We start from the raw sequence: 26,906 nt of genomic DNA, 5'->3' as shown, positions 1-26,906 counted from the left end.
GTTACGAAGTATGAACTCGGTGGGTATTATTACTTTCTTATTTCAGTGTTTTCTCTATTCAATCCCTGTCTTTTCGTCTTGTTTTTTATTATTTTATTTTCATGTTACAGATACCTAGGGTATGTCTTTGGACTTCATAGCGATAACGTCTCGGTTTTAACGAGCACCTGAATGATATGTACTCAATATGTATAATCAAGATTAAGTCATAAAATAGACTTTCCGTAAATCCGCAAGACTTTCTCTCTTTTCATTATCCGTATTCTAATATTAGTGAAGAAATGCTGCCCAACGACCTGAAGTATACGGTGGGATCAGGGGCTGCCACGTGACTGCGTGGCGCGTGGAATCGGCCAGCTGGAAACCGGACAATCAACTCCCTCTCTGACCTTACGACTTCAACACCCAATCCAGGCGGGCGTGGATCGCTTCTTCTTCTTTACCGACTTTCAATTACTCCATAGGCTCGCTTGCGCCGTACTAGCGATTTCTTTATTTTCTCTTGCGCCTTAGCCCGACTGGCACGTCACCCCTCGCCATGGATATTAACAGCATCCGAGACCAGGTTAGCAACCTGACCTTGTATGATTTGAAAGCTGGTGTTCGCAAGGTGCAGAATGGTATGTACCTTTTCTTTTAAGTGCCATACAGATGCAATTGAAAGCGCTTCTTTTATCTGCTTGTTTCCGAGAGCCTATGCTGACCACTCCGTCTTAGCTGTCATGAACTATACAGAGATGGAAGCTAAGGTTCGTACGATCACCAAACTTTTCGCGCAAAGGCCTATGATCCCAGCATGCGTCAATGCAACCTTGAATTGTGTCTTAGCCAGCAAATTCAACAACTTACACTTCCCGATTAGGTCCGAGAAGCTACAAACAATGAGCCCTGGGGTGCATCAACAACGTTGATGCAGGAGATTGCCAATGGAACGCACAGCTAGTCAGTCACACCTGGTGTTTTACAACTCTCGTTTAGCGAATCTGCTAATCGATCTGTCTAGTCAAATGCTCAACGAAATCATGCCTATACTCTACAAACGATTCACCGACAAGAGCGCCGAGGAATGGCGGCAAATCTACAAGGTTGGAATTCATCTGGAAATTCGTGGATGAATAAAGACTGACTGTTTTCCGAATTACAGAGTCTCCAGCTTCTTGAATTTCTGGTCAAGAACGGATCGGAACGAGTGGTTGACGATGCGAGATCTCACATGTCCCTCCTGCGGATGCTCCGGCAATTTCACTATATCGATATGAATGGAAAGGACCAAGGCATTAACGTGCGCAACCGTTCGTCTGAATTGGTCAAGTTGCTAGGCGATGTTGACCAGATCCGGACTGAGCGCAAGAAGGCCCGCAGCAACCGGAATAAGTTCAGTGGTTTTGAGGGCGGTATGAATGTCAGTGGAATGAACAGTGCTAGCTCCGGACGTTATGGTGGCTTCGGTAGTGATAGTATTGGATACGGTGGCTATAGTGGAGGTGTTTTCGGCGATGGCGGAGGTTTCGGTGGCGCATCTGCTGGTGATGACTTCCAAGGATCCAGCAGCGGTCGTCGGGGTAATCGATTTGATGAGTACGACGAATACGACGAGGGAGATATCAGCCCACCGCGCCGTGAGACTGCACCCGCATCGAAACCTGCACCCAAAAAGCCCGAGCCCGCGCCCGCGCCTGTGGAAGATCTATTTGACTTTGGCGAAGATGAGCCTGTGGCCCCCGCTGCACCCGTCTCTAATGCCGCCGGCAAGCAACCTGCTAGCAGCGGATTGAATATGCTGGACTCGGCACCCATCGACGATGATGACTTTGACGATTTCCAGTCCGCAACTCCAGCGAGCCAAGCTCCTGCGCAATCCTCAACCCAATTTGGCATCCCACCTCCTGCTTCTACCGGCAGCACAACCTCCAACACTCAATTCGTTGCGCCTCAACCGGTGTCTGCCTCTCAGGGTGCTAATATCAACGGCTTAGTCGGCTTCACCACTCCTACCCCAACCGGTGGCTCTCTGGCCTCTCCCCCACCACAGGCACAAAATTTCCAGCAAAAGCCTATGGCCCCGAAGCCATCAGGCTTCCAAGCTGCAACTCCCAATTACTTCACTTCCGTTTCGACCGCCTCGCCACAACCTTTTGGTTCGCAGGCTACTTCTTCAATGTCCACCGGCATGACACCCTCGACCACTGGCAACAAACCAGCGGCCAGCACTGCATCCAAATCATCCGGTGACGCCTTTGGATCCCTTTGGTCCTCCGCCAGTGCTACTGCCGGTATCTCCAAATCCAACACTGCTGCCAACAAGGGCCCAAATCTTGCCAGCATGGCCAAGGAAAAGGCCAGCGCCGGAATCTGGGGTGCCCCCGCCTCATCCAACACTGCCTCCCCTGCTCCTTCGCAGCCGCAGCAAAAGCAGGGTGGTTCTGCATTTGATGACCTTCTCGGTTGAACAAGTCTCATCACGCTGGCATTCTTCCTCCCTTCGAATCTTTTCTTATTAGAGTATACGCCGCATTCGATCTCTTTAATATCGAATTCTGTTGTCTTTATTTCCCCCCATTCTGTACTCTCGCTTTTCTCCTATCCATCCGAGCCTTTTATCCGTGCACCTTGTTGATCAATCGGACTGGTCACGTCTTTGCAGAGGAACTTCAATCCTGAAAAATTTCCTTGTTATCTTCCTTTTTTTCCTTGCGAAATCGGGTTTGTGGTGGTAAATGGTATTCTAGTCTACGTATAGTGTTCACGACGTCCTGATGCCAATTTCAGTTCTTCTATTAAGACTCCTCATTTTACGGCTCGCAGATCAGTGTAGATATTACTGTATTACAGTCATATCAGTAAGATATCGTCAAGCAACCTCGGTGTGGTGTTCTCAGGAAGACTCTTCATAGAGATATCACCGATTCCAAGCTCGGCCGTAAGATCTAGAAGGCATACCTATGATAGATATAGATGAAACTACATTGTAATTGAAAACTTCGGGCTTGAATGGAAATTACGCTGATGCTAATTAATGCAAGACAACGCCTATGCTGAAGAAGGCTAGATACAAGAAGAGCTGTCGAGGGAAGAGACTGATGTAAACAAAATATAACATTTGGAATAGGGAGATGGAGCTGAAGAACGCCGAGACGAGGATGATTATCATCTATTCTGTCTCTTCTTGGCTGCTATTCTCGGCCAAGTTTATGAGATATAAATGGCATTTCGTGGGTGGGATATCAAGCGTTTAAGGGTCAGGAACATTCATTAGTTGATGAATTTGTGGTGTATGTGTGGGAAAAGGGAAAAGAGGAGAGTTGGACCGAATGGAAGCCAAATATTAGGCCTGTGATGACGAGTTCGAGGCTTTGACTTTACAGCCATTTTCGAACATTTTGTAGCGGTTGAACACTACACCGGTTTATGATGGTGTTCGTCAGTCGATCGCGGTGCGCGTGGATGGCAAGGGATACGATTACTTGGAGAGACCCTTGATCCAACATGCCGATGAAAGTATACAAGCCCTGTGGAGCACTCGGGCCGTATGAGTGTGTAGCACCTGCGAGTCCGGGCTGGAAGCGGCCGTGTACATAGTAAATGAGTGATAGCCCAAGCTCTTGGCATTATGTGGTGGGGCCATCTATGAGTATTTGTCGGTTTTCAGGTCTTCGCCAACATGCTGGAGCGATTACCACCGCCAGACACATTTGGTTCCGTAGCAGATTCGGGCTCATCAACAGATATCGTAACATGGGCGTTGCCATTTGTCCCGAGATTGTTATTGTGGGTTGCCGTGGGAGTAGAGTGGCCGGTATTGACGGGTGTAGAATCATGACTGTCTTCACTCGTATCCATCCTCAGACTTGCACTGGTGTCAGAAATGTCCGGTCCAGGCTCTCCATTTAAAGAGGTCAGGCCTCCTTCGATATCACGGAGTAGCCGCACAAATTCTTCTGGGACAAGACCATTTTCTCCGGTCTTTGGGTCTTCCGCAACCAGCCAACCTTGACCATGTCGGTATGAAACGTAAATTACCTGGCCTTCTGTAAGGGGAAGCTCATTCTCGTGCTCGCGAGTGAAATCGAAAAGCGCAACAGCTTTGCCGTGCATCTCCTCATCGGGACAACCGACGGCGAATTGGTAATCGTTAGAATACCTGTCCACCCCTGTGTAGTTTTCTTCGGACATGAATCCGGCTTCAGGAATATCGCCTTGCTGGCCACCAGCATGATACGAATACCGTCCTTGGCTCGCAGGGTAGGTAATGTATTCTCCACCGGGCCCATTCTCCATTGAATCGCCGTTGCTCACGTAGTACGTCTCACTACCATCCGCATTTCTCCCAACATATGTGCCACGATCTAGCCCAGTTCCCGAAACCTGCTCGTCGCCATTCAAGTCCATGCCAGTAGACTGTTGACGCTGGCGCGAGGTGGTCACGACCGGGCTGTGCAAATCCTCATCTTCACTATATGGCGGTCCATCGCCGAATGACATAGCTGGGAGTTGTTGTTGTTGTTGGCCCTGACCTTGGCCGTGATTGCTCTCTGTACTCCATTGACCAGTTAGCCACGGGCCCTTCGAAGTGTCCCATGATGGCGGAGGGTCAGAAAGGCGACGATATTCACTCGCAGGGGTAGAAACGCCTGATGCGTGAGGAGGGGGAGGACCATAATGAAACGGATGTATAGGCGGGTAGGCAAAGTCTCGCACCAGGGCGTAGGGTAGACTGGAATGAAAGATGGGGAACACGTGGGAACCCGGACGCGAGCGATTCTGGGAAGTGAAGGAGAGATTCGAGTAAGTTGACAACCGATCCTTTGCACTCGGCGATGGTTTCACCGAATCATTTGTTAGAATGGGTGGAAGAACCTGTAGGTTGTTCCCAGAGGTGTTGGCAGGTGCCGGAGACGACATTGCGCGACAGCCAAAAGTCAAACTTGGGGCGACGTGGATTCAAGGAGAGAGATCAGTTCAAGACTAGCAAGGGATGCGTGGGGTGTTCATCGGTCGCGCTTGGACTCTAATTTTGCATTGCGATTAATAGCGCGCCAACCTTGTCCCACTTTGCGATTGCTGATGAACGGCTGGTCGAGAATCAACCACGGTGGATTTTTGTCCCAGTGTTGACCCGTTTCACGCGGTTTTTCCTATTTTCAACTTTGAACTAGCTTCGTAAATACTGGGGCACAAGTTCCAATGGGACAGGGTTGAGGTCCTCCAACGTGGGCGAATTCGGGAATCGGCACACTCGCGAGGAGGGGAAAGTCTGAAAGGTGGAGAGATCGGACGGAAGCACCCACAAGGCCGAGAATCGGGACAAAAAGAGCAATGACAGTTATTGAGCCTTTTGGCGATGATGAAGAATCCGATTCAAGATCCAGCGTCAAGCGCGGTGGTGGGGGTGGAAAGTGAAGAGCGTCGGGGAGAGGGGAAGTTGTTCCAGGCGATGTCCCGCAGTTTCGAGGGCACTGCTAAATATAGCAGAAACTGCACGGCAAGTGTCAGATATACAATACAACCTGGGGCATGGCACTTCGGCGGTAAACAAGAAGGTCATGCAGAGAAAGTTGCAGACTTTGATCGCTGTGAATAGGTCGCAGCAAAGTGAACTTTTTTCAGCTCCTTTTTTTTTGCGCCCAATGAAGAGAACATGCGACTCAAGAATCGGGGGCCATACCTCAAGATCCCCTCAAGGGTGGATTGCTCAACGCAATCAGTTGTTGTTCGGGAAGGAGGAATTGCGGCGCCTTGCAGCAAGGGTCGAGCGATACACAAGGGACCGGCGCACAAAGAGAAGACGAGGATAATTTCTGGACTTCTTCTTCCTCTTTTGCATGCACAGCGAGGAGTCTCCTGTGTGAATTGCATCGAAGCTTCGCGGGGCTTAGGTCAGCATCACGTGCTAGCGTGTTTCAGATCGGAGCTAGTCTATTTTAGGTCGACACCATTCCGATTTCGGTAACGGCGCTGTACTTCTACAAACGTTTACAGTAACAAACACATCATACTTTCACAGATGCGAATCTGCAATATCCGGTGAAATACTTTGATTCGTTTTGATCCTTGTTCGAATTTGATTCTGGGTATCATCTAACACAATTTTTTTTTCTTCTTCTTTGGTTGGTTCACCGAAGTGCTTAATAAGGAAGAAGAAGGCTAAGGAGTCGCGCTTGGCTGGCCGGCATCAACGGTCACTGTGGTGTCCTGGGATACCGTGACTGTCTTGCCAACGGTATGCCAGGCGGTTACAGTGGCCTTCTTGGCACTTGCAGCTGACGTAGTCGTGGGCGATGAACCTGACTCCACGGGGGGGTTGCTGACCTGAGAGATCGTCGAATTCCGACGGAATCGCCGCACTATTCAAATCTTGGCCTCCGACATATTCATCATCGGTTGCCTGCTTATTCGCAAACGTGCCCTGCACATCAACGTCCATACAGGTGGTGTAGACCTCTGTCTTCCCATGTGGGTATGTTGGATCGACACTTGGGGCGGTGGGCCAGTCCCACACCCAGTAAAGAGTATACAACTTGCCAGATGGGGCAGTCGTGGGTAGCTGAATATCCACCTGACACCAGAGGTCAGCGCCCATCAGCTGGTTCGCCTCGTGCGTATAATCTTTCTGGCGACGCTCTGAGATATCGCCGCCGTTGACTTGATAGCAACGGCCGTCATCGAAGTTTTGGGTTGTCAAGAGCACGCCTCGACCATCTCCTCCAGTGCCGTCGGCAGTCCAAGCTCCATAAACATCCAATAATTTCTCTCCAGCCTTTGGCTGTGTTGTTCCATAGACATAGACGGTGCCCCGGTTCTTTGGCTTCCCAGGTTGGTTTTGGGGCAAAGTGACATGTCCATTCTCTTGGTATCGAAGTGCAATCGCAGCCCCGGCACTAGCCTGCAGTCGGGGGCTTCCATCTGATTGTGATTGATCTTGTTGAGTGTCTTTGCAGAGCTTGTCGCTAGGCAAGAGTTGGGTGACGTTGGACCGGGTACCTGGAGGAAGTAGGTAGGTCATGGTGGTGTCGCTAAATCCGGATGCCGTGCGGAGGTAGTTTCCTCGTGCGTATCCTGGTGTTCCAGTGAAGGTTCCATTTGGTGCAATAACAGTGAGCTGTTCCACCCAGGAATGTGCTTTTGCATTTGTGATGAGAGTGAGCAGCGTGGCCAGCGCTGGAAAAAGCATTATGTCGAGCTCGAAAATGACTGTAGTTCCGACAAGCGAGAAGTGTCGCTGGCGCAAAGGTTTCCCGCAGTGTGGTTAATGCTCCAATGCAGTGTATTTATCCCGATCTGCAGCAAAGAGGGGATCAAACAATGGCTTTGGTATGAAGACGGAGAGAGATAGAAATATTCTCTTGGCCGTGGAGATGGAGAATTTATTTGTAGGATAGTGAATGGCAAGGAGAGATATCAGAGGGACACTGGCATTCACACAAAACCATGCTGATACTTGAACAATAAGTTGAACAAAGCGGGTGAAAGAATAGAGATCAAAGAGATCGGATTTGTTTCAGGTCGTGTTGTTACAAGGTAGCCTGAATCTGTTGAGAGGGTCTCGAGATCAAAACCATTTGAAAGAAATCTCACAATCAAGACAAATAAAAAGTCCAGATCTGCTATTATCACTCGCACCCCGCGTGGGAGTTTGTTCCAAATATATGGGAAAGGGCCATGGCTGAAAGGCTGAAGTACAGCTTAATTGGCGACACAAACAAAGACCTAGTAGACGTTGTAGCGACAATGTTCTGATGAAACGATCGATCTCCACTAAACTCCTAGCTTCAAGTCACTAGGTGCCGAAGGACTTGAGGCTTGGAAGGGTATGGTTGGACGAGAAGATTGGAAAATTGCCGGAGCTTGCTTCATGAAGGTGAAGAAATGGAAACCAATCTGGCTCTGAGACTGTTTCCACTTCTCCTGGCGCTTAGCAAATTGCACGTCAGGAGCATTTAGAGCCTCCCCTCTCCGGGCGCGTCCATTCGCGCTCGGGAAGTAGCTTAGCGCCTCATGATGCTGCATGATTTGCATTTTTAGAACATTAGGGGAATCTGTAATTTCCCTAACAGCTTGGCAGTTAGGGTATTCCTCAAGTCATGTGCTCTAATCGGTGCGCTCACGTGGGAAGTGAGATGCTCCTCACACTGGTGCAATCCTGTCTAGTTACTTAATGCTAGTGTGTCAGCTCACAGGAAATCTTTTGATGATTCATGGAAAAGTTTATGGCCATGAGTCTTCGTTGAAAGTATAAACTTGAGATACATGACCATAGAGGTGTTCCTCGTTCAAATTGTGTAGCGTCTTTCTACGTAGTTAGATCTCGGTCGTCTCATACTGCTTGATACTTAGGCCTGATCGGAGAGTTGAAGGTCAAAGAGAATAGCCTTAGAAGATACGGATAAATAAATTCTGCCCGGTGCTGCTTCTCAGTGTGGGATCGAAAGTTGTGTGATCCTGTAGACCAATGAGGACTAACTGATGCGGGTGCAGGGGTCAACTTGTTTGATATAGTACTCGTATAGATCTGTCATGGTATGCCCGAGTTGACTGCTGTACATAACAGCAACTACTAACTATACCTTGCAAACCCGGTTCTATACTATACTAAAGGTAGGTACCTAGGTACTAACTGCTCCTTATAAGTTACATACGTCCATGCATCTGACCTACATAGTATACCATACTAAATAGTAATATAGCATCCGCTGCCAGCTATTCCCTCGGACTATGTATCCCAATGAGGACCCCCACAACGCGGTATTCTCCTCCGTGCTCGGACTTGCATCTTATCTTGATTGACTGATTGATTTTTTTTTTTCTCTCTTCTAATCCTTGGCAGTCCCGTAACCGAATCCTACTGTGGATAGAAGCCGCGGGGCTTGGGAGAAAAATACACGGCGATGATTTGACTTGAGTTATCTGATTTTTATCTGATTTCTCCGTGCGCTCCACTAGGTGGATTCCAACCGGACTGTGTGCAGAAAAGGTCGAATTGAGTATGTACGTAGCGGGGTTTTTCGGAAGATACACTTCTTTTTGTTACGAATGTTCCGACAGAACCGAATATCGACATCGGTGATCAGCAGGATGGAATACCGTGGGCTAAATTGCAGAGTATTATACTAAGCAGAAAGGGAGTGTGTAGTGCGTCTGCAGCCCAGTCAATCCTTGGAAGCAGTCAGTGTGAAGTGGAGCCGGATCGACTGTCGGCACCCGAGTTGGGGAGCCACACAATTTTCCATTTGCTGCCAATTTCCTGCTTTTTTTTTCTCCTTTGAGTTCTTATTCAATGGCGGGTATATTCCGAAGCGAATTTCCTTTGATGCAGTCTCACCTTAGTGGATGGGGTTTTAGACCAGAAATTGCCTATATTAATTCCCATCACCGAGACAGTCCTAAGTGTCAATTACTTTTAGGCCGACCTCGGGGATGCATCAAGATACATACTTCGGGACATTCGGTGATATGAAATCTTACATAGTACACACACCATGTACTCTTTTATTTACCGGGAAATGCCTTATGGACGGGGTACAAGGTAAGCAAGTCTTGCATCACTATCGATTTGAGGGCATTGGGGCTGGACTTTGCTTTTCACCTTCTTTTTTCTTCTTTCTTTTTTGGGCTTGCACAACTTGAACGCGCAGGTCATCGCCACCGCCTCTTTTAAATTACCATACAGGAAAAGCAATCTTCTTCAGTTGACGGTATCTATGGGATGCTAGGGTTAAATACATGAGATGTATGTACTATGGATACTGTAGTAGGATTGTGTTACACAGTATCATCTGTGTCCATGTAGCTGAATAGTTAGAAGTGTATGTATCGAGTGGAACGAATCTTTACGACCTTGTAAAAGTCACGAGGTCAGCAGAACCCCAACTTCCCCCAGAATTCACCGATTGTTGTCTATTGTTCTCGCACTCTTTGTCAATATCCCACCTCTTCTTTCACTCTAGTATATATAATCTATTTATTAAATTTCTAAATAATTCATATAATAATTCTCTGGTCTAACAGAATTCAGCTTCAAACGTGCAACAGAAGGTAAAAAAAAAAGGCCCATCCGATCTCGTTCGACGCTAGGGGAAGTGGTACCTCTCCACTTAGTCTGGCGTGGCTTGGCTTTTTTTCCCCCCGTGGTGGTCGGCGATACTTAATTCCTGGCGGACCCGCGGAGCTCGAGTATTTTGCAGCCTTCAGGGGGTCCCTCTTTCTTTCGCATTCCCGTGTGACCGTTTGCTGTTGTTCTGTTGTCGTTGTTTGGGTATGTTTTAATTCTTTTTTTCTTTCAATCTCCTCTTAACCCCCCTCAATGACTTGGTTCGTTCCAGAATGAGTCTCGCTAACCATCAACATTTTCCCTCCTAAAAAAAGTTTCTCCAGTGGGAAATTTAATTTGCTACTCCACGACCACCGCCTTGCCCCAGCCACATGCGGCTCTCGATCTAAGGGACTCTTTTGAACTCATTGAAGACCCTTGATCTTTCGACCTCCTAATTTTGGCCGAAAGAATCGTTCCGAGGCGGTGATTATCGCAGGTTCTGGTCCCTGCGGACCGTCGTTATCTTTCCTTCCCTCCAACGCCTTCAACAGACGTCCACACCGCCGCTCCCCATTCCCCCTCATCAACTCGTCACAATGGCTACCTCAATTATCTCGAAGAGACTCCGCTCAACCGAAGGAGACCAAGATGCTGAGCCAAGTTGGTTGCGTCGTCAAGTCACTGGCGGACTCCAATTCATCTCTCGTCGCGCCTGCATCCACCCCATTCACACCATTGTGGTAATTGCGCTGCTTGCCAGCACGACCTATGTCGGTCTCCTCGAAGGCAGCTTGCTGGATACCGCACGCAACTCACGCGTTGTTGCGGGGCAGGTGGATACGCAGACTCTTCTGCAAGGAAGCCGACATCTACGATTAGGAGAGTCTACTTCCTGGAAGTGGCAAGTGGAAGATTCTTGGGCTGATGAGAGCGTAAGCAATCCTTGATCATGATACAAAGCCAATTGCCCTGAGTTCAAAAAGAAAACTAATTCTTCTCGTTTTAAAAGCAGATCGAGAAAACCGCTGCCCGCCACCTCGCTTTGACCACTTTTATTTTCCCGGATTCCACCTCAAAGTCTATCTCGACTGCCCCCATGGCCGACAATGTCCCCGTTCCTGGCAATGTTTCTGCGAAATCAGTTCCCTACACTCCTAATCTGTTCTCGCCATTCTCGCACGACTCCGCCCTCGCCTACTCTGTACCTTTTGACCAAGTCTCGGATTTCTTGCGCGCCGCTCAGGAGATTCCCGACCCGTCTGCCGATGAGGAGGAAGAGGAATCAAAGAAGTGGATCATGAGGGCCGCTCGTGGAGCCGCTGGCTCGCAGACTGCTCTTCGAATTTGGCTGACTGATGCCTGGAGCTCCTTCGTTGACCTGATCAAGCACGCTGAGACCATTGACATTGTCATCATGGTCCTGGGTTACATTTCCATGCACCTGAGCTTTGTTTCTCTGTTCTTCTCTATGAGACGTCTGGGATCCAACTTCTGGCTCGCTGCCACTGTGCTTTTCTCAGGCTCTTTTGCATTCCTGTTCGGTCTTCTGGTAACTACTAAGCTTGGCGTGCCAATCAACCTGCTTCTGCTTTCGGAGGGTCTCCCCTTTCTGGTTGTCACAATTGGATTTGAGAAGCCCATCATGTTCACTCGTGCGGTTCTCAATGCCTCTGTGGATAACCGCCGGCCTCACCCCGGTGCCGCTCCCCGGCCCCTCGCTTCCAGCACGCCCGCCTCCATCCAGGACTCCATTGCGACTGCCATCAAGCAGCAGGGCTTTGAGATCATTCAGCACTATTGCATTGAGATCGGTCTTTTGGCTATCGGTGCCGCCTCCGGCGTGCAAGGTGGTCTTCAACAGTTCTGCTTCCTGGCAGCTTGGATCTTGTTCTTCGACTGCGTGCTTCTCTTCACCTTCTATACCACCATTCTTTGCATCAAGCTCGAGATCACCCGTATCAAGCGCCACGTTGCACTTCGCAAGGCCCTTGAAGAGGATGGTATCACCCACAGCGTGGCTGAGAGCGTTGCTTCTAGCAACGATTGGCCCAACGTTGGCTGTGACGGTGGTGAAGGCGACACTAGTCTCTTCGGACGTAAAATCAAGTCCAGCAATGTGCGCCGCTTCAAGATTCTTATGGTCGGTGGTCTTATCTTGATCAATGTCGTGAACATGTCGGCCATTCCCTTCCGCAACACTGGCAGTGGAACTCTGGTCTCCCGCCTCTCCAATGTCATGTCTCCCGCCCCGATCGACCCCTTCAAGGTCGCCGAGAATGGCCTGGACAGCATTTACGTCGCTGCCAAGAGCCAGAAACAGGAAACCATGGTCACCATCATTCCACCCATCAAGTACAAGCTGGAATACCCCTCCGTTCACTACGCTCCATCCGGCGACGCTGGTTCTTTCGAAATCGAGTACACTGATCAGTTCCTCGATGCCGTTGGTGGAAAGGTTCTCGAGAGTCTCCTGAAGAGTGTCGAAGACCCGATCATCAGCAAGTGGATTATTGCCGCTCTTACCCTCAGTATCATTCTTAACGGTTATCTCTTCAATGCCGCTCGCTGGAGCATCAAGGAACCCGAGGCTGCCCCCGCCCCTCTCAAGGAGCCAACCCCCAAGGTCTACCCCAAGTTTGAGCCGAACGAGCAGGAGTCTACTCGCACCTTTGAGGAGTGCGAACTGATCCTGAAGGAGAAACGTGCCCCTACACTGACCGATGAGGAACTGATCAATCTCTCTCTCAAGGGCAAACTTCCTGGCTATGCCCTGGAGAAGACTATGGAAGACGAAAACCTGATGAGCCGTGTGGACGCTTTCACTCGCGCTGTCAAGATCCGTCGTGCTGTGGTCTCCCGTACCCCCGCCACTTCTGAAATCACTGGCTCCCTGGAGACATCTAAGCTTCCGTACAAGCACTACAACTATGGTCTTGTACATGGCGCTTGCTGTGAGAATGTTATCGGATATTTGCCTCTGCCTCTTGGTGTTGCTGGTCCATTGAAGATCGATGGCCAGGACTACTTTATCCCCATGGCAACTACTGAAGGTGTGCTGGTGGCCAGCACCAGCCGTGGCTCTAAGGCTATCAACGCTGGTGGTGGTGCCGTGACCGTTCTCACTGGTGATGGTATGACTCGTGGACCTTGCGTGACTTTCCCGACTCTGGCCCGGGCTGCCGCTGCCAAGGTTTGGATTGACTCTGAAGAAGGACGTAGTATCATCACTGCTGCCTTCAACTCGACAAGTCGTTTTGCTCGTCTTCAAAACCTGAAGACTGCTCTTGCCGGTACATACCTCTACATTCGATTTAAGACTACCACTGGTGATGCTATGGGTATGAACATGATCTCGAAGGGCTGTGAGAAGGCGCTTGATGTTATGTCCAAGGAGTGCGGTTTTGATGACATGTCCATCATCTCTCTTTCTGGAAACTTCTGTACTGATAAGAAGTCCGCGGCTATCAACTGGACTGATGGCCGTGGTAAGTCTGTCGTGGCCGAGGCGATTATCCCCGCCGAGGTTGTCAAGAGTGTCTTGAAGAGTGATGTCAACGCCCTGGTCGAGCTCAATGTGAGCAAGAACCTGATTGGAAGTGCCATGGCCGGCAGCTTGGGTGGATTCAACGCTCACGCATCCAACATTGTCTCCGCCATTTTCCTGGCTACAGGTCAAGATCCTGCCCAGAACGTTGAGAGTAGCAGCTGTATCACCACCATGAAGAAGTAAGTTCTGCGCACCCACACAACGTTTAGTCCATATTGCGCGCCACAGATGCTAATTATTTTCTCAACAGCAACAATGGTAACCTCCAAATCGCCGTCTCCATGCCTTCCATCGAGGTCGGCACCATTGGTGGTGGTACTATCCTTGAAGCGCAGTCCGCTATGCTTGACTTGCTTGGTGTCCGGGGATCTCACCCCACCACCCCTGGTGAAAACTCCCGCCAGTTGTCTCGCATCATTGCCGCCTCTGTGCTGGCTGGTGAGCTCAGTCTGTGTGCTGCCCTGGCTGCAGGACACTTGGTCCGAGCCCACATGGCCCACAACCGCAGCGCCGCTCCCACTCGATCCTCGACCCCCGTGTCATCTGCTGTCGGTGCTGCCCGTGGACTTTCTATGACCTCGAAATAAACGATCCGGCGGCGAGTCCTCTACATCCCTCTCGTGACGTACTAAAATCCACTCGCTACCATTGGCAGTGGCAAGGGGCAAAGGGGAGAACGGACTACTTTCTCGTCTCTCCAGCCTTTTTTTTACTTGCATCTAGCGTCTTGATATCCTTTCTCTCTCTTGCTACTGAGCTCGGATAATGTGCCTTTCGAGGTCTACCGGGATAAACGCTGTGATGGTGCCTCAGGTCATTACACGTATTACACGCTGGCTTCTGCCGGCCGGAGGGGCCCTTTCTCAATGAGGGTGACCTGCAAAACCGCCACGAGCGGATACGAGACTACGCTCTTGCTCTAAATGTTGTACCTATTTTTTCTTTTCTTTTTATTTCTTTTTTTCTGTGTCACCAACCGGATAGAAATGGCGGTCGATCATGGCCTATGAAATGTGTATTTTTTCGTTTAATCAACCATTGGATATGAGTGGGGTAGAATCACAAACTAGAAATGGAATTTGACACTCAACCGATGGAATATTTGTCTCTTAGAGTATAGGCCATCTAGAGTAGAAAGTAGACGGATGTTGGTAGCGTCCAACTTGGAATTCACCGATACTACACGACTAGTCAGTAGTTACTATACTAATTGAGTTAGTCCACTAAGCTACTTAAGCGACGTTGAGTATAGTTCCCAAACCTCCTTGTACTAGTAACTTACCTCTTGCTGCTACATGTATTCCGTGCCCTCTAAGAGAATACTTTCCCTCTCCTATGTCATTCCTAGAGCGGGGACCCCATTGACATGTTTATGTCTCAGTTCTCTGTGGGGGATAGCCGGGTCGATCTATGGTTTCTGTCTCAGATGAACTGATTTGTACAAGAAGATCTCAACGCAGTGCAAAGCAGGGGACCCACACTGATATCCAAGCGGTGAAAGAATACTGCCGACAGGGGTGTTTACTCAATGATGATTGGTTAGAGCTGAATACGGTACAGAATTACACATCCGTACAATACATACACTTCCATACCCTACCATACAACTTGGTGCTGTTCGTCTGGGGGCTGAAGGGCCTAGATTTCACCCGACTCCTGACCGCAAGGCGCTACTTGTTTAGCCGGACCAGGTTTTATCCCGTGCAACACAGAGAGTGAAAAGGTCCAAATAAAGATGGTGATAAAAGTGAAAGAAAAAAAATATAGTATTGATCTTCATACTAATGACGGCAGCTGCGAGGAAGCATGCAGTAGAGAGGGATCTATATCATTTCTGCAGGGATGCTGCAACGAGTTCAGCCCCCTGTGGCTTGTGGGCATTTGGGGATTTCTTGGCAGGGGAGTCTCCACATCCATACAGTCATATCGTTTTATTACATACACAGTATCATCGTGAATAGTACAGTTGTATACAAATGTCCACAATGGACTGATCAGACAAAGAATGCCCACGAGTTGCTCGGGTCAATCTGATATCCGATAATTAACTACAGATGTATCTGACTATTTCACGATAATCCGGTGAGACTAGATCAATCAATAGGCTAATCGTTATATCTGCATAAGTGCACACCCCTTGTACTCCGTATTCCACACTTCCGTACTCCGTAACTCTCGAGTACATACAAACCGTACCATCAGCGGGTCTCCTTCAGAAACTCCGGAGTCAGCGGCGAACTTAGCACACTTTCTTTCTCCTCTCCGTGGAAGAATTTCGCTGGCCCAGTCCATCACTCCTTAGGACGAGAAGAAGAGGACGTCTCCTTCCATTTCTTATTATTTTCGTACGATTATCGTCCCTCGCTCATCCTCCTCTTCCATCGCCGACTCTTTTCTCCGGTTTCTGATTTCGCTTCCTCTCCCTACCACCACCCCTCCTATAACTCTCTCCCTCCCCTAACCGCCAACTACATTCTCGTTTCAGATATCCGGATATACCAGGAAAACCTCTCTGGTGACAAATCGTGAATGTGTTCCCAAAATTACTCTTGGCTCTGACCCTTGACTCAATACCGATCCCTGAGTCCGAGACCGACCAGCCGGAAGCTGGCCAATTGTCAAAATTTCTCTCCTAGGGTCTGATATGAATGTGCCGTCGGGAGCCATGTCGCCTGTCTCCGTTGATGGCAGCGACTGGTCTGGCATCAACCAGTATCAAAAGTCGGACCCGCCATTTTCGCCGGCCTTTTCCTCACGAGGCAATTTAGCCACTCCTCCGACCTCAGGTGTTCCCAGCGCACCTTTAAGCCCCAACGGTACCAGCCCCGGTATTCCTCCTTCCGGTCCCTCACCTACGGGCAGCGGCAATCCCTCTCCCCCAAATTCCGTGGCCGCAAGGTCCAGTGTGGGAACTGTGGGTGGAGAAGGCCCGCGTCCAAATGGTCGTAGACATCGACAGATGGAAGAGCTTCTACATCAACACTTCGTAACCCTACGTCGATTCCTCCAGATATCAAGTCGCGATGATCGAAATGGCGGCCGGTCCAACAAGGCCCGCGATAAGCTCTTGCGCCTTTCCTCCGGACAATTCCATGAACTCAGCACCGATGTTTACGATGAGTTGATACGACGTCAACAGGCCATGCCTGCTCCTGGACAACCTCCTCGACCGGATGTCCCAACCTCCCTCCCTCCGCGCAAGGACTTTCACGAGAAACGCAACCAGGCACGCCATAAGCTTGCTTCGCTTCAGCACCAACGCTTTCGAGACCTGGCGACCGATGTATACTGTGAGTTAGAGCGTCGATTCCCTCAGTTCACTGGCCGACGGCCACCACCCAATTTCCCACCAGACGCTCGTCGCTCTCAATCTCGGGGCCCCCCCGAGTCGCATGGGTCGTGGATATCCATCTGGCGGCCCACCTGGTAGTCCGTTCCCTCCACGACAAGGCTCCTTGGGCGGTCCTCCATCCATGAATGGAGACGGGCCGTTCCCTCGATCTTTCCAAAGTAACACCATGGTTCCGAACAAGAGCACAATGGTGGAAGATAGCGATGATATGGGTCCCGAGGACGATGACGATGCTCGGAGTGACGCTTTTGCGCTGGACGCAGTCTTGAGCAGACGAGGAACGACAACTACACTTGGTGATAGCGAGCGGCGATTGCTTGTTGAGAGCCAATCACAAGTCTCTGCGCTGCAGGAGAAGGTAGAAAAGCTAGAAGAATTGGTCCGCACAAAGGATGAAGAACTCGCTCGATCATCCGATGCAGGGCAGTCTGGCGTATGTCACTTCCCCTAACCAAAAACCCAATCTCAAAATGAGATTCATTACTAACGACAGAATTAGGCTTCTCACAATGAACGCGAAGAATGGGAAGATCTCCGTAATGATCTGGAGAGCAAGGTCTCCCAGGCTGAGAATCTCAATAGTTCGCTTCAGCTTGAACTTGATCGAGTTCGCGAAGAGCAGGCGAATGTGGAGCGTGATCTTCGGAATCAACTTGAGGAGGCCAGTCGAGGAGCGGGCGATGCTGATATGCAGGCTCGATATGCTGATCTGGAAAAGCAACATCAGAGTCTTCAGGCAGAATTGCAGCAACAGCAGCAGGTTACGCAGGAGGTTCGGCGGGAGGCATCTGAATTCCTGATGGAAATGAAAACTCTTACGGCACAAAGTCATTCCAACTGGGAACGTGAGGAGCAGCTCTCTAATGATGTCCACCGACTAGAGAGCGAAGTCAACGATTGGAAGCACCGCTACGCAAAGGCAAAGGCGCAATTACGCCATCTCCGCACTTCTTCAGGTGGCATTGGTGATAGTCGGCCTGACGCTAGCATTTTGACGAAAGAGCACGAACTTGTGCAAACCGACGGTCTAATCAAGGATATCCATGTCACCAAGTTCCAGATGTCAATTGACGAACTTCTCCGTGCTGCTCGTTTCGAAAACTCGCAAACTGTTCTGCAGCAGATCAAGCATGTCGTTATTGCAGTTCGCCATATGATCCAGGATGTGGATCAGGCACCTCCGCCCGTCGACGGATCAGCCACTGTACGCATGAAGACCAAGTCGCGGGTCTCAGTTACCACGAATAATATGATTACCGCTGCTCGTAATTTTGCAAGTTCCAGCGGCTTGTCACCAGTCTCTTTGCTGGATGCTGCGGCTTCGCATCTCTCTACTGCCGTCGTGGAATTGGCTCGTGTCGTGAAGATTCAAGCATCGGCGGCTGACTGGACGGACGAAGAAGAGGACGATGTTGATATTTCTACCGAGAAGTTCCCAGACTATTTGAGCACCAGTGCCAGCCAACGGCCTCTCAGCAACCACTCTGAATACAGTATTCTGAGCCCGCCTGATCACGACCATCCTGCTATGCAGAACGGATTAGCCAATGGCGTTGAATACAATTATGGACCTCCCCAGGGAGACCACGAGCTCCAAGATTTGAGATTTTACGTGGAGGATCAGACTGATAGCATGGTTCAATCAATCCAGGCCTTAGTTGCTAGCATTCGAGCTGAGCACGACATGCACACTGTGCAGACCTATGTTTCTGCCATCTCCGACATCGTGTCGCACGTCATTTCTTCCACCGAACATCTCATTCATGAACGGAGTGGTGACGTTTCCCTGAGGGAGCGAACGGAGCCAATTCTAAATTCCTTGTACGAAGGTCGCGATCGACTTACAGGCACTGCGGCGACAGGCAGTAATGTCGATAGCTCCGAGCATCTTCGTGAGGTCACAAACCAGCTGCCTCCGATTGCATTTGAGATTGCCCGTCAAACAAAGGAGCTTGTGCAGCGCCTAGAGTCCTTGGCAAACAGTGATGATGATGAGTTCCGGTGATGATTTAGATTTCCTTTGATTCGAATTTCTTGTATATTCGACGGTATTTCCCCTCACTGCTGGTGCATTTCTCTTCTTCAATTCCCCATCTTACACTATTTACCCTTGACCTCTTTTTCTTTTTTTTTATCTCTTTCTCTTTTTTCTTTATCTCTGGCTTTTGAGCGACTCTCATCTGTGGCAACGAGCCGACAATGTCGAAATGATGTCCTGATACGCGTGGCATTCATGCTTTTCTGCTTTCTCATTTTTTTTATTATTTGCCATCGTCACTTCTTCTCTTCACTTGTTCAGCCTTGTTACTCATTTTCATCTTCGTTGTATTTCTATGTTCTATCTGATTGGTCTCAATACCTCTTTTATTTGCCGCGGATTATCAGTTTTTTCGAACTCTTTCTCAGCTCTATAATTCAGGCCCCGACTATTCACCCCTACGCACATGAATTGGAAGCATTTTCATCTCTCTATTCCAGTAAGCATACGAAAAGTAGATGGTGCATTGGGTTGCGTAAACAATTGTCTCCACACGTTATCCAATTCATGTAGAGTAAATATTTACTTCTCAATGCGGGCTTCCCCGGAAGAACCAGCCGATAGATCATGACTAAGCACCGGAGCTCTGGAAGCTTTTCCGGCGTCAAGCATCAATTTTCTCCTTCAGAAGCTTCCCTTGCCCCTACTCATCCCCATCAATTCCTATAAACTGTATGTCCACCTGATCCGAAATGGTCACCTCAATCGATCGCCCCCTGTCATCACCCACAATTGCACTCTCAACCGGGGATTTCCCATGAATCAGAAGACATGCTGGCATGGGATGATCGAGACTAGAAATGCACATCTGGTCGCTACGCCCATCCGCATAATTACCCCCGCTAACCCGCATCCAGACCGGCCAGCAGTTGTCCCGCTCCGCAACGAACGCTCAGAATGTTCCGTCTCAAGTCCACCCCACTCTCTCTCTTCGCTTCTCCTTGCGCTTTCCACCCAGTTGCTCAACGATCTTTCGCTACTACCGCAGCTATGTCTCAGAACACCAAGGCTTTCTTTGAGGTCCAGTACGCCCCTGTCGGCTCCAGTGCCCGTACGTATACCATCATGTCGCAAGAAATGCATATTTGACTTTTTTTTTCTTATCTTTGTTTTTCCCCCTCATTTCACCTCTTTGCCTCTCCACATGAGAATACTTCTCAATTGCCTTTCTCATCAAAGCTAATTGCAACTTTAGCCAAGGTCGGCCGTATCAACTTCAACCTCTTCGAGCAGGATGTCCCTAAGACCGCCAAGAACTTCCGTGAGCTCTGCAAGCTCCCCGAGGGCCAGGGTTACAAGAACTCCGGCTTCCACCGTGTGATCCCCCAGTTCATGCTCCAGGGTGGTGACTTCACCCGCCACAACGTAAGCGACCCCGCCTACTTTACCCTTCGTCAGTTGTTTTCCGTGAAGTTCAACGGCTAATCAGTGTCTATTGAATAGGGTACCGGTGGCAAGTCCATCTACGGTGATAAGTTCCCCGATGAGAACTTCAAGTACAAGCATGACCGCCCCGGTCTGCTCTCCATGGCCAACGCTGGTCCCAACACGTATGTCTTCCGTTGCGAGATCGCCGCACTTTTCGAACTCTACTAATTAGACTCATCTTTTAGCAACGGCTCCCAGTTCTTCATCACCACCGTTGTCACCTCTTGGCTCGATGGCAAGCACGTCGTCTTCGGCGAGGTTGCCGATGCTGAGTCCATGAAGGTTGTCAAGGAGATTGAGGCTCTCGGCTCTTCCTCCGGCTCCATCCGCTCTGCTACCAAGCCCACCATCATCAACTGCGGTGAGCAGTAAACTGTATCATCATATTTGGCCTGATTCGGGTCTAGCGATGAATTCTTCATTCGAGCATGTAATTTCCCTCCGCTCTTTCCGGTGGTCCACGATGCAAAGCGCATTCAATCGGCTCTTTGTCTGATGGTTGTCGTCTTTGCTTCTATCCACATTGTAATTTAGAAAGGTTACTAAGCTAGCCATACATTGTCCTCCCTCGAGATAATCCTGTGTTATCTTCTATTTGCAATAAATAAGCAGGAAACATGTACTATTTATGTAAAAGGGTGCCAGTCGAAAGGTCAAATTACGCAAATAGATATCTCAGCCTTAAGACTAATCACACCAAGTATCCCATGACCATAAAGCTTACATCTCTCATGATAGTATGATGCTATCATTGATATACATCCAAGGTTGGTTTCGAATGGGCCATAAACAGGCTTCATCCACAAGATTGTTTCTCATAGTTGGTTACCTAACCATTTCGAAAGGGCCCACCATTATAGAAATATTGAAGCACACACATTATAAGCAGAAATATAGAACTAAAATACGAATTTCACATTTGACCTTGCAAATTCACCCAATTGAATGATTGTGAACATGGCATCCTCAGATCTTCAGTGGGAGCTGGGAAAACTAAATCAGTGTAGTCATGTTAAACTGCAACGCAACGATCCATAGTTAGATTCATTTTACACATATTTATCTGGTATTGCCACAAGTGCCTGACCTCCAGAGATTACAGCATTGGAAGTGTAAATAGACTTTATTTTCATGCGTGTCTTCAACGGCTAAGCTTTTCGTGAAGTAGATACACGATGGTGGCCAATCAGAATAATTGACTGTGAGGAAGATCGACGGACCCACACGGCTTCAAGTTGTATACTGTACAGTATACTCAAGTGGAGAGACCACAGAGGCTGCTGATGCGGAGATCAGGCGGAAGAGAAGAGAATTCTACTTAATATGAGGCTTGGAGGAGTGTGTAAAGAGCAGTTATGTGGTCTTTGGATTGTAGCTGTGTGTGGAAGTTGTCTATTGTATGGCCAGTACCTGCTCGATATCAAGCCTTGCCGCTAAACAACTTGGTAATCCGCAAATTGTTATAGTCCCAAGCCGTGATATCATCATAATGGCATGGTGTCGCAGGCGTGATAAATTCCTTGAAAGGAAATAGAGATGCAGTACGGTTGGGCTTCGCAAAGTAAGCGATTGAAAATCTCTCAGGAATGATTTCATCCGAACCAACTTTGACCGTTGGGGGATACGTGACGCGATGGCATGCAGCTCGGAAAGTATCATTCGTCAACCGTTGCAGAGAATCTCCAATATTAAGAATGATCTCTGATTTATCACTTGATTCCACGCCTCTGAATTTGCCGAGTTCTTTCTGGTCTTCTACTTGGAGTCCACCGATCGAGTCTTGGAATAGCATCGTGATAGTCCCGAAGTCAGTGTGCTCGGCAATTCGCGTCGCAGTCCCATCAGCTAGCTCTGAAGCAGGGATTGCTGGATAGTGAAGTAAGCGAAATTCATTCTCGGCTTTACTGTGTAGTGATTTCATATCGTCTTCGGGAATACCGAGAGCCTTGGCGAGTGCAGCTAGGATTTCGAGTTCGACTTTGAAAGCACTTTCGTAAAAGTCTTCCATGAACTTTCGGAATCCGGGCAATTTCTCTTCTGGGAACCCAGATGTTGTCGACAAGGTCGTCGTTTGCTGAGCCGATATCTACCGTTTCCTATTTGATGACGTTAGCTTTATTTGTCTCTCTGGGTTGTTCATACCTACGAAAGGTAGAAGATACATACTTTGATGTCGCGAACTTGTTTCCCAGGAGTGACTCCTTTCTCAAAGCCGCTGATACTTCCGACTGATTCTTGTCCAACGTAGCTATACCCGCGGTTTGGGGTGGACTCTGGAGGATGCTTGGCGATCATTTTATCCTCGAGTGGAAGAGCGAAGAACTTGCGAGTCTAGAGAAGGTTCGTTGAGCTCGGTGGAATTCCTATGTCAATCAAGACTCACATATTCGAACATCTCTGCAATAAGCTCAGCGGGAAGGCCATGGTTCTTCAATTTCGCAACTCCCCGAGTCTTAAGGGTATCGAGCAATTGAGCAGAGACAGCTTGACTCTCTTCGGGGCTTCCCTTCAATAGAGAAAAGTCGATTGCTTCAGACATTTTGAGCTTCTTGAAGACAAACTGTTTCCGTTCAGTATTGATAATGATCTGGTGTTGTATTCTTAGAAGACGTCGTTAGAAGTGTATACTAGTAGTATTCGACGATCCTGGAGAAATGGAATGGAAATGCCCAAATTTATATCGCAACGGAAGGCCATGAACTCGTCCATTTGAACTTGCGGGGGAGATGCTCATTATAGAAAGTGATGATCAGGTATGACAAGTAAATAGAACATCACCTTCTACTCATGACAGTAAAGCCAAATATTCAGAGCTTGATCAGTTTCTCAATCGGACAGTCCCACCAAGACTGCCAAGATTACCTTCCTCAACGACGTCTCTGCCAATTGAATTCTTGAATTTATTGTGGGCCCCCCCACAGCCCTAGGAAGGTGATGAGATGAGAACAAGATAACAAGCACTACTTTGCTTTATCTTTGAATTGTATATGGTCCGGCATGAATCTGAACTAACAGTCCTAGTGAGAAAGCCGCTTTGTTTAAAAGAGTTGAGTCGGAAGAATTGGACGAGCCTTTTTCTGAAGAAGAATGCATACACTAACTAGTGCACACCACTATACCTTTACCCCCAAGTAACTTGTTAAGTTAGTAGTTAGTACTACTACTTACTAATAGTATCAGTAGGAGGGATCATGGCGGAGACACGTAGAATGCGAAAAAAGAAGATTGCTTCCGTTATTTCATCAACTATCACCAAATCTGTCTATTCTGCACAAGTCCTAGACCAATTATCGGGGGGCGTCGGTGGACTTATCAGCAGTGGGAAGCGGGGTTGTTGACAACTTTGCCCTAGTTCAGTCTGCAATTACTACCATCCCCGGGCGTCCGACGGTTTTTATTCAGATTAATTTCCATCTAAAATTTCATCACCAATGTTGTACATATGTTTGACTAGGCATAGAAATAATAAGAGAAACTCAACGAGGCCCGTACGACCACGAGGCAATCTTTCCGGGTATTTTGATAATGGTCTTCACGACTGCGTCTAATCGGCTGTAAAGAACGAGATATTAATTGAATTCGATGCATTATTTTCCGCTTCGGAGCCCAGCCGACTCGCATAAAACTAAGCTATTGACAATCGAAACCCACCCTGTCTTTCTTCTAGGCCTAGTTAGTCCATCGTGCCTTTTGAACCGCAAAAACGAGTGCATTAGCGCCGGAGCTCCTGAGGTCAAACAAAATGCAACCATCACAGAATATTCGTATAAATTGGTCTGCATGGTGTACCTGAATCGGAGTATTTGATGTCCTATCTGGGCTTTTTTTTATCCACCTTTCACAATGCATTTATCTCTGTACATAACGACTTTCTTACTTAACACAGCTGCTGTTCATGCTGCGATACCACCGAAACCCATTCCTCCTCCCTCTTCAGCTGAAATTTCTGATTTTACTGGACAATCTACTTTCCAACAACTAATAGACCACAAGAATCCTCAGCTCGGGACATTCTCTCAGCGATACTGGTGGAATTCAGAATGGTGGTCAGGTGAAGGCTCGCCGGTAGCTCAATCCCCCTCTTTACGAATTTTATTCTCCGATACAATTTTACTAACAACCTTGGAAACCCTAGGTAGTCCTTTTCAATCCCGGAGAACAGGCAGCTGACGGTTTTACTGGGTACTTAAAAAACAAATCCTTGACTGGTGTTCTCGCGAGGGAACTAAAAGGAGCAGTGCTCCTGTTGGAGCGTAAGACATGAAACAAGCCGAGCATGAGTAACCATCTTGATTGACTCATATAGATCGTTATTGGGGTGATTCCTCTCCGTATGATGATCTGACCACGGAAAATCTGCAATACCTCACTTTGGAGAACTCAATTGCCGATCTTACGTATTTCGCAAACAATGTCAAGCTTCCCTTTGATACAAACAGCAGCAGTAATGCTCAGCACGCGGTATGATCTTGATTAATACTGGCATTTTTCACCAGCCAATGCTAACTACACGATAGCCTTGGGTCCTAAGTGGAGGATCATACAGCGGTGCCCTTTCGGCCTGGACCGAATCAACTTCCCCGGGCACCTTCTGGGCCTATCATGCATCCAGTGCACCCGTGCAAGCTATCTACGATTTTGTGAGTTGAAGAGGCACTTATTAAGAGTAATTTGACTAATTTTGATAAACAGTGGCAATATTTTACTCCTGTGAAAGAAGGGATGCCCCAAAACTGCAGCAGGGACATCTCAAGGGTAATGGAATATATCGACAGTGTCGGAAAATCAGGATCACGGCATAAAATACAGAAATTGAAGAACTTGTTCGGCCTCGGCGATCTTGAATATTTCGATGACTTTGCAAGGTATCATTGCATCATCCAAAATTATTCTCAGGCCTAGAAAGCTAACATTTACAAAGTGCACTGGAGAATGGACCTTGGCTATGGCAATCAAACGACTTTACTACTGGCTACTCAGAGTTCTATCAATTCTGCGACTACGTTGAAGTAGGCTATCAGTTCCAAAGTATGGCTTTTCTATATTAATGCGTTTATAGAATGCTGTAAATGGATCAAAAATTCTTCCCGGCCCCGATGGAGTTGGCCTCGGCAGGGCCTTGAATGGCTATGCCCAATGGTTCAAGAAGATCTATCTTCCTGGATGTGAGTATACCTGAGTCTCTGAAAGAATTATTTGAATGGCTACTAATCAAAAGACAGCATGTACTAAATATGGCTATTGGTCTGATAACAGCACTGTAGCTTGCTACGACACCCACAATGCGTCTAGTCCTATGTTCACAGATAGATCTGTGAATAACACCATCGATAGACAATGGCAATGGTTCCTTTGCAACGAGCCATTCTCCTATTGGCAGGAGTAAGTTATCTGGTGACCTGATTCTTCGTGTATCGGTCTCTAATTTTTTTTTTCCAGTGCCGCCCCATCTGGTGTCCAAACTCTGGTCTCGCGTACAGTCAACGCAGAGTACTGGCAAAGACAGTGCCCATTATTCTTCCCCGAGGTCAATGGCCATACATATGGTAGTGCAAGGGGCAAGACAGCTGCCCAGGTCAACTCCTGGACCAAGGGCTGGGATCTAACAAATACGACTCGACTCATCTGGACTAACGGGTATGTGTCTATCTCTTATTTAAGGAATTATTGTATATGCTGATTTCAACCGAACAGGCAATTCGACCCTTGGAGAGACTCCGGTGTATCATCAATCTATCGTCCAGGAGGTCCTCTCCAGTCCACGAGCTCGGCTCCCATTAACGTGATTCCAGGCGGTTTCCATTGCTCTGATCTCCTTCTGAGAAATGGTGCCGCGAACAAAGGTGTCCAAGATATAATCGATGCGGAAGTAGCTCAGATTAAAACTTGGGTTCAGGAATTCTACGATTAGAGAGCATTGCACTATTGACATCAGGGGTATCTCTTCAAGGGCCCAGATCGGATGATCTTATTTTTACATGCTTACTTTACTGCCTTGTCGTATTCTAACTACTATTTCCTAGTAGTAAGTAGTCTTTCCTAGTTGTTAATATTATCTATTTGAGAATAAGGAAGACTAGTAGTGATCTTCAAAAATCCTTAAGTAGATGTCAAAGTACCGAATTCATTTCTGTTTTTTTGCTCTAATCATGTTTTCCATATACATGCTTATACTACTCCGTAGGTTTTATATACAATGTATAATGTAGCTGTGGGGATTGGAGTCAATATCCATCTTGTGGCTTCAGGGAGCAAGTAGCTCCGAGACGATCAACAAGTTCCGAGTATTTAACCATCCAACGGCCCCGGAAATCCTAATTTGTTTGCGTCTCGGAAAATCACGATGCGTCTTCTTCTGCTTCTTCTTTTTTTATCCAGAGTATTAAAAGAAGCTCTTCGTGGCTCTAAACAAGTCCTTCACGGTTGGAGCAACCCCATTGTTGAATTATTCAACAGAGTGACAATGGATAACCACTTATTTCTGCTTCAACCAATCTTTGATGACAAAGAT

General features: G+C 48.1%; 9 protein-coding genes across 9 annotated transcripts; 5 read left to right on the top strand and 4 right to left on the bottom strand.

Moving 5' to 3' along the window:
• Positions 1–538: 538 nt before the first annotated feature.
• On the top strand, positions 539–2,449 carry N7469_004643 (ENTH domain-containing protein; the record flags this gene model as incomplete). The annotated part of the gene is made up of 5 exons (XM_056643563.1): positions 539–620; positions 718–749; positions 863–942; positions 1,004–1,085; positions 1,145–2,449. The coding sequence occupies 5 exons, from the start codon at positions 539–541 to the stop codon at positions 2,447–2,449; spliced, it is 1,581 nt and encodes a 526-aa protein (XP_056502975.1).
• Positions 2,450–3,645: 1,196 nt separating this feature from the next.
• On the bottom strand, positions 3,646–4,902 carry N7469_004642 (adaptor protein NBP2; the record flags this gene model as incomplete). Its single annotated transcript, XM_056643562.1, has 1 exon — positions 3,646–4,902. One exon carries the CDS (start codon positions 4,900–4,902, stop codon positions 3,646–3,648), a length of 1,257 nt encoding a protein of 418 aa, XP_056502974.1.
• A 1,270-nt stretch (positions 4,903–6,172) lies between these two features.
• Positions 6,173–7,171, bottom strand: N7469_004641 (uncharacterized protein; the record flags this gene model as incomplete). Its single annotated transcript, XM_056643561.1, has 1 exon — positions 6,173–7,171. The coding sequence occupies one exon, from the start codon at positions 7,169–7,171 to the stop codon at positions 6,173–6,175; it is 999 nt and encodes a 332-aa protein (XP_056502973.1).
• A 584-nt stretch (positions 7,172–7,755) lies between these two features.
• Positions 7,756–8,016, bottom strand: N7469_004640 (uncharacterized protein; the record flags this gene model as incomplete). Its single annotated transcript, XM_056643560.1, has 1 exon — positions 7,756–8,016. One exon carries the CDS (start codon positions 8,014–8,016, stop codon positions 7,756–7,758), a length of 261 nt encoding a protein of 86 aa, XP_056502972.1.
• A 2,610-nt stretch (positions 8,017–10,626) lies between these two features.
• Positions 10,627–14,164, top strand: hmg1 (HMG-CoA reductase; the record flags this gene model as incomplete). Its single annotated transcript, XM_056643559.1, has 3 exons — positions 10,627–10,962; positions 11,040–13,756; positions 13,828–14,164. The coding sequence occupies 3 exons, from the start codon at positions 10,627–10,629 to the stop codon at positions 14,162–14,164; spliced, it is 3,390 nt and encodes a 1,129-aa protein (XP_056502971.1).
• Positions 14,165–16,221: 2,057 nt separating this feature from the next.
• N7469_004638 (putative cell polarity protein) lies at positions 16,222–18,934 on the top strand (the record flags this gene model as incomplete). Its single annotated transcript, XM_056643558.1, has 3 exons — positions 16,222–16,860; positions 16,931–17,362; positions 17,429–18,934. 3 exons carry the CDS (start codon positions 16,222–16,224, stop codon positions 18,932–18,934), a joined length of 2,577 nt encoding a protein of 858 aa, XP_056502970.1.
• Positions 18,935–19,864: 930 nt separating this feature from the next.
• On the top strand, positions 19,865–20,767 carry cyp4 (peptidyl-prolyl cis-trans isomerase; the record flags this gene model as incomplete). The annotated part of the gene is made up of 4 exons (XM_056643557.1): positions 19,865–20,018; positions 20,163–20,332; positions 20,411–20,517; positions 20,581–20,767. The coding sequence occupies 4 exons, from the start codon at positions 19,865–19,867 to the stop codon at positions 20,765–20,767; spliced, it is 618 nt and encodes a 205-aa protein (XP_056502969.1).
• Positions 20,768–21,815: 1,048 nt separating this feature from the next.
• Positions 21,816–22,934, bottom strand: N7469_004636 (isopenicillin N synthase family dioxygenase; the record flags this gene model as incomplete). The annotated part of the gene is made up of 3 exons (XM_056643556.1): positions 21,816–22,481; positions 22,562–22,726; positions 22,779–22,934. The coding sequence occupies 3 exons, from the start codon at positions 22,932–22,934 to the stop codon at positions 21,816–21,818; spliced, it is 987 nt and encodes a 328-aa protein (XP_056502968.1).
• A 1,304-nt stretch (positions 22,935–24,238) lies between these two features.
• N7469_004635 (putative serine peptidase) lies at positions 24,239–26,306 on the top strand (the record flags this gene model as incomplete). The annotated part of the gene is made up of 10 exons (XM_056643555.1): positions 24,239–24,460; positions 24,531–24,648; positions 24,702–24,856; positions 24,913–25,035; positions 25,088–25,260; positions 25,317–25,404; positions 25,455–25,560; positions 25,618–25,777; positions 25,835–26,032; positions 26,090–26,306. The coding sequence occupies 10 exons, from the start codon at positions 24,239–24,241 to the stop codon at positions 26,304–26,306; spliced, it is 1,560 nt and encodes a 519-aa protein (XP_056502967.1).
• Between the last annotated feature and the right edge of the window lie 600 nt (positions 26,307–26,906).

Source organism: Penicillium citrinum (genome assembly GCF_028827155.1).
Source record: "Penicillium citrinum strain IBT 23319 chromosome Unknown utg000003l:1.0-4596430.0:1.0-4598250.0, whole genome shotgun sequence".
NCBI lineage: Eukaryota > Fungi > Ascomycota > Eurotiomycetes > Eurotiales > Aspergillaceae > Penicillium > Penicillium citrinum.
Note: the sequence above shows the minus strand (reverse complement) of the source record. Positions and strands in the feature narration are given on the sequence as shown.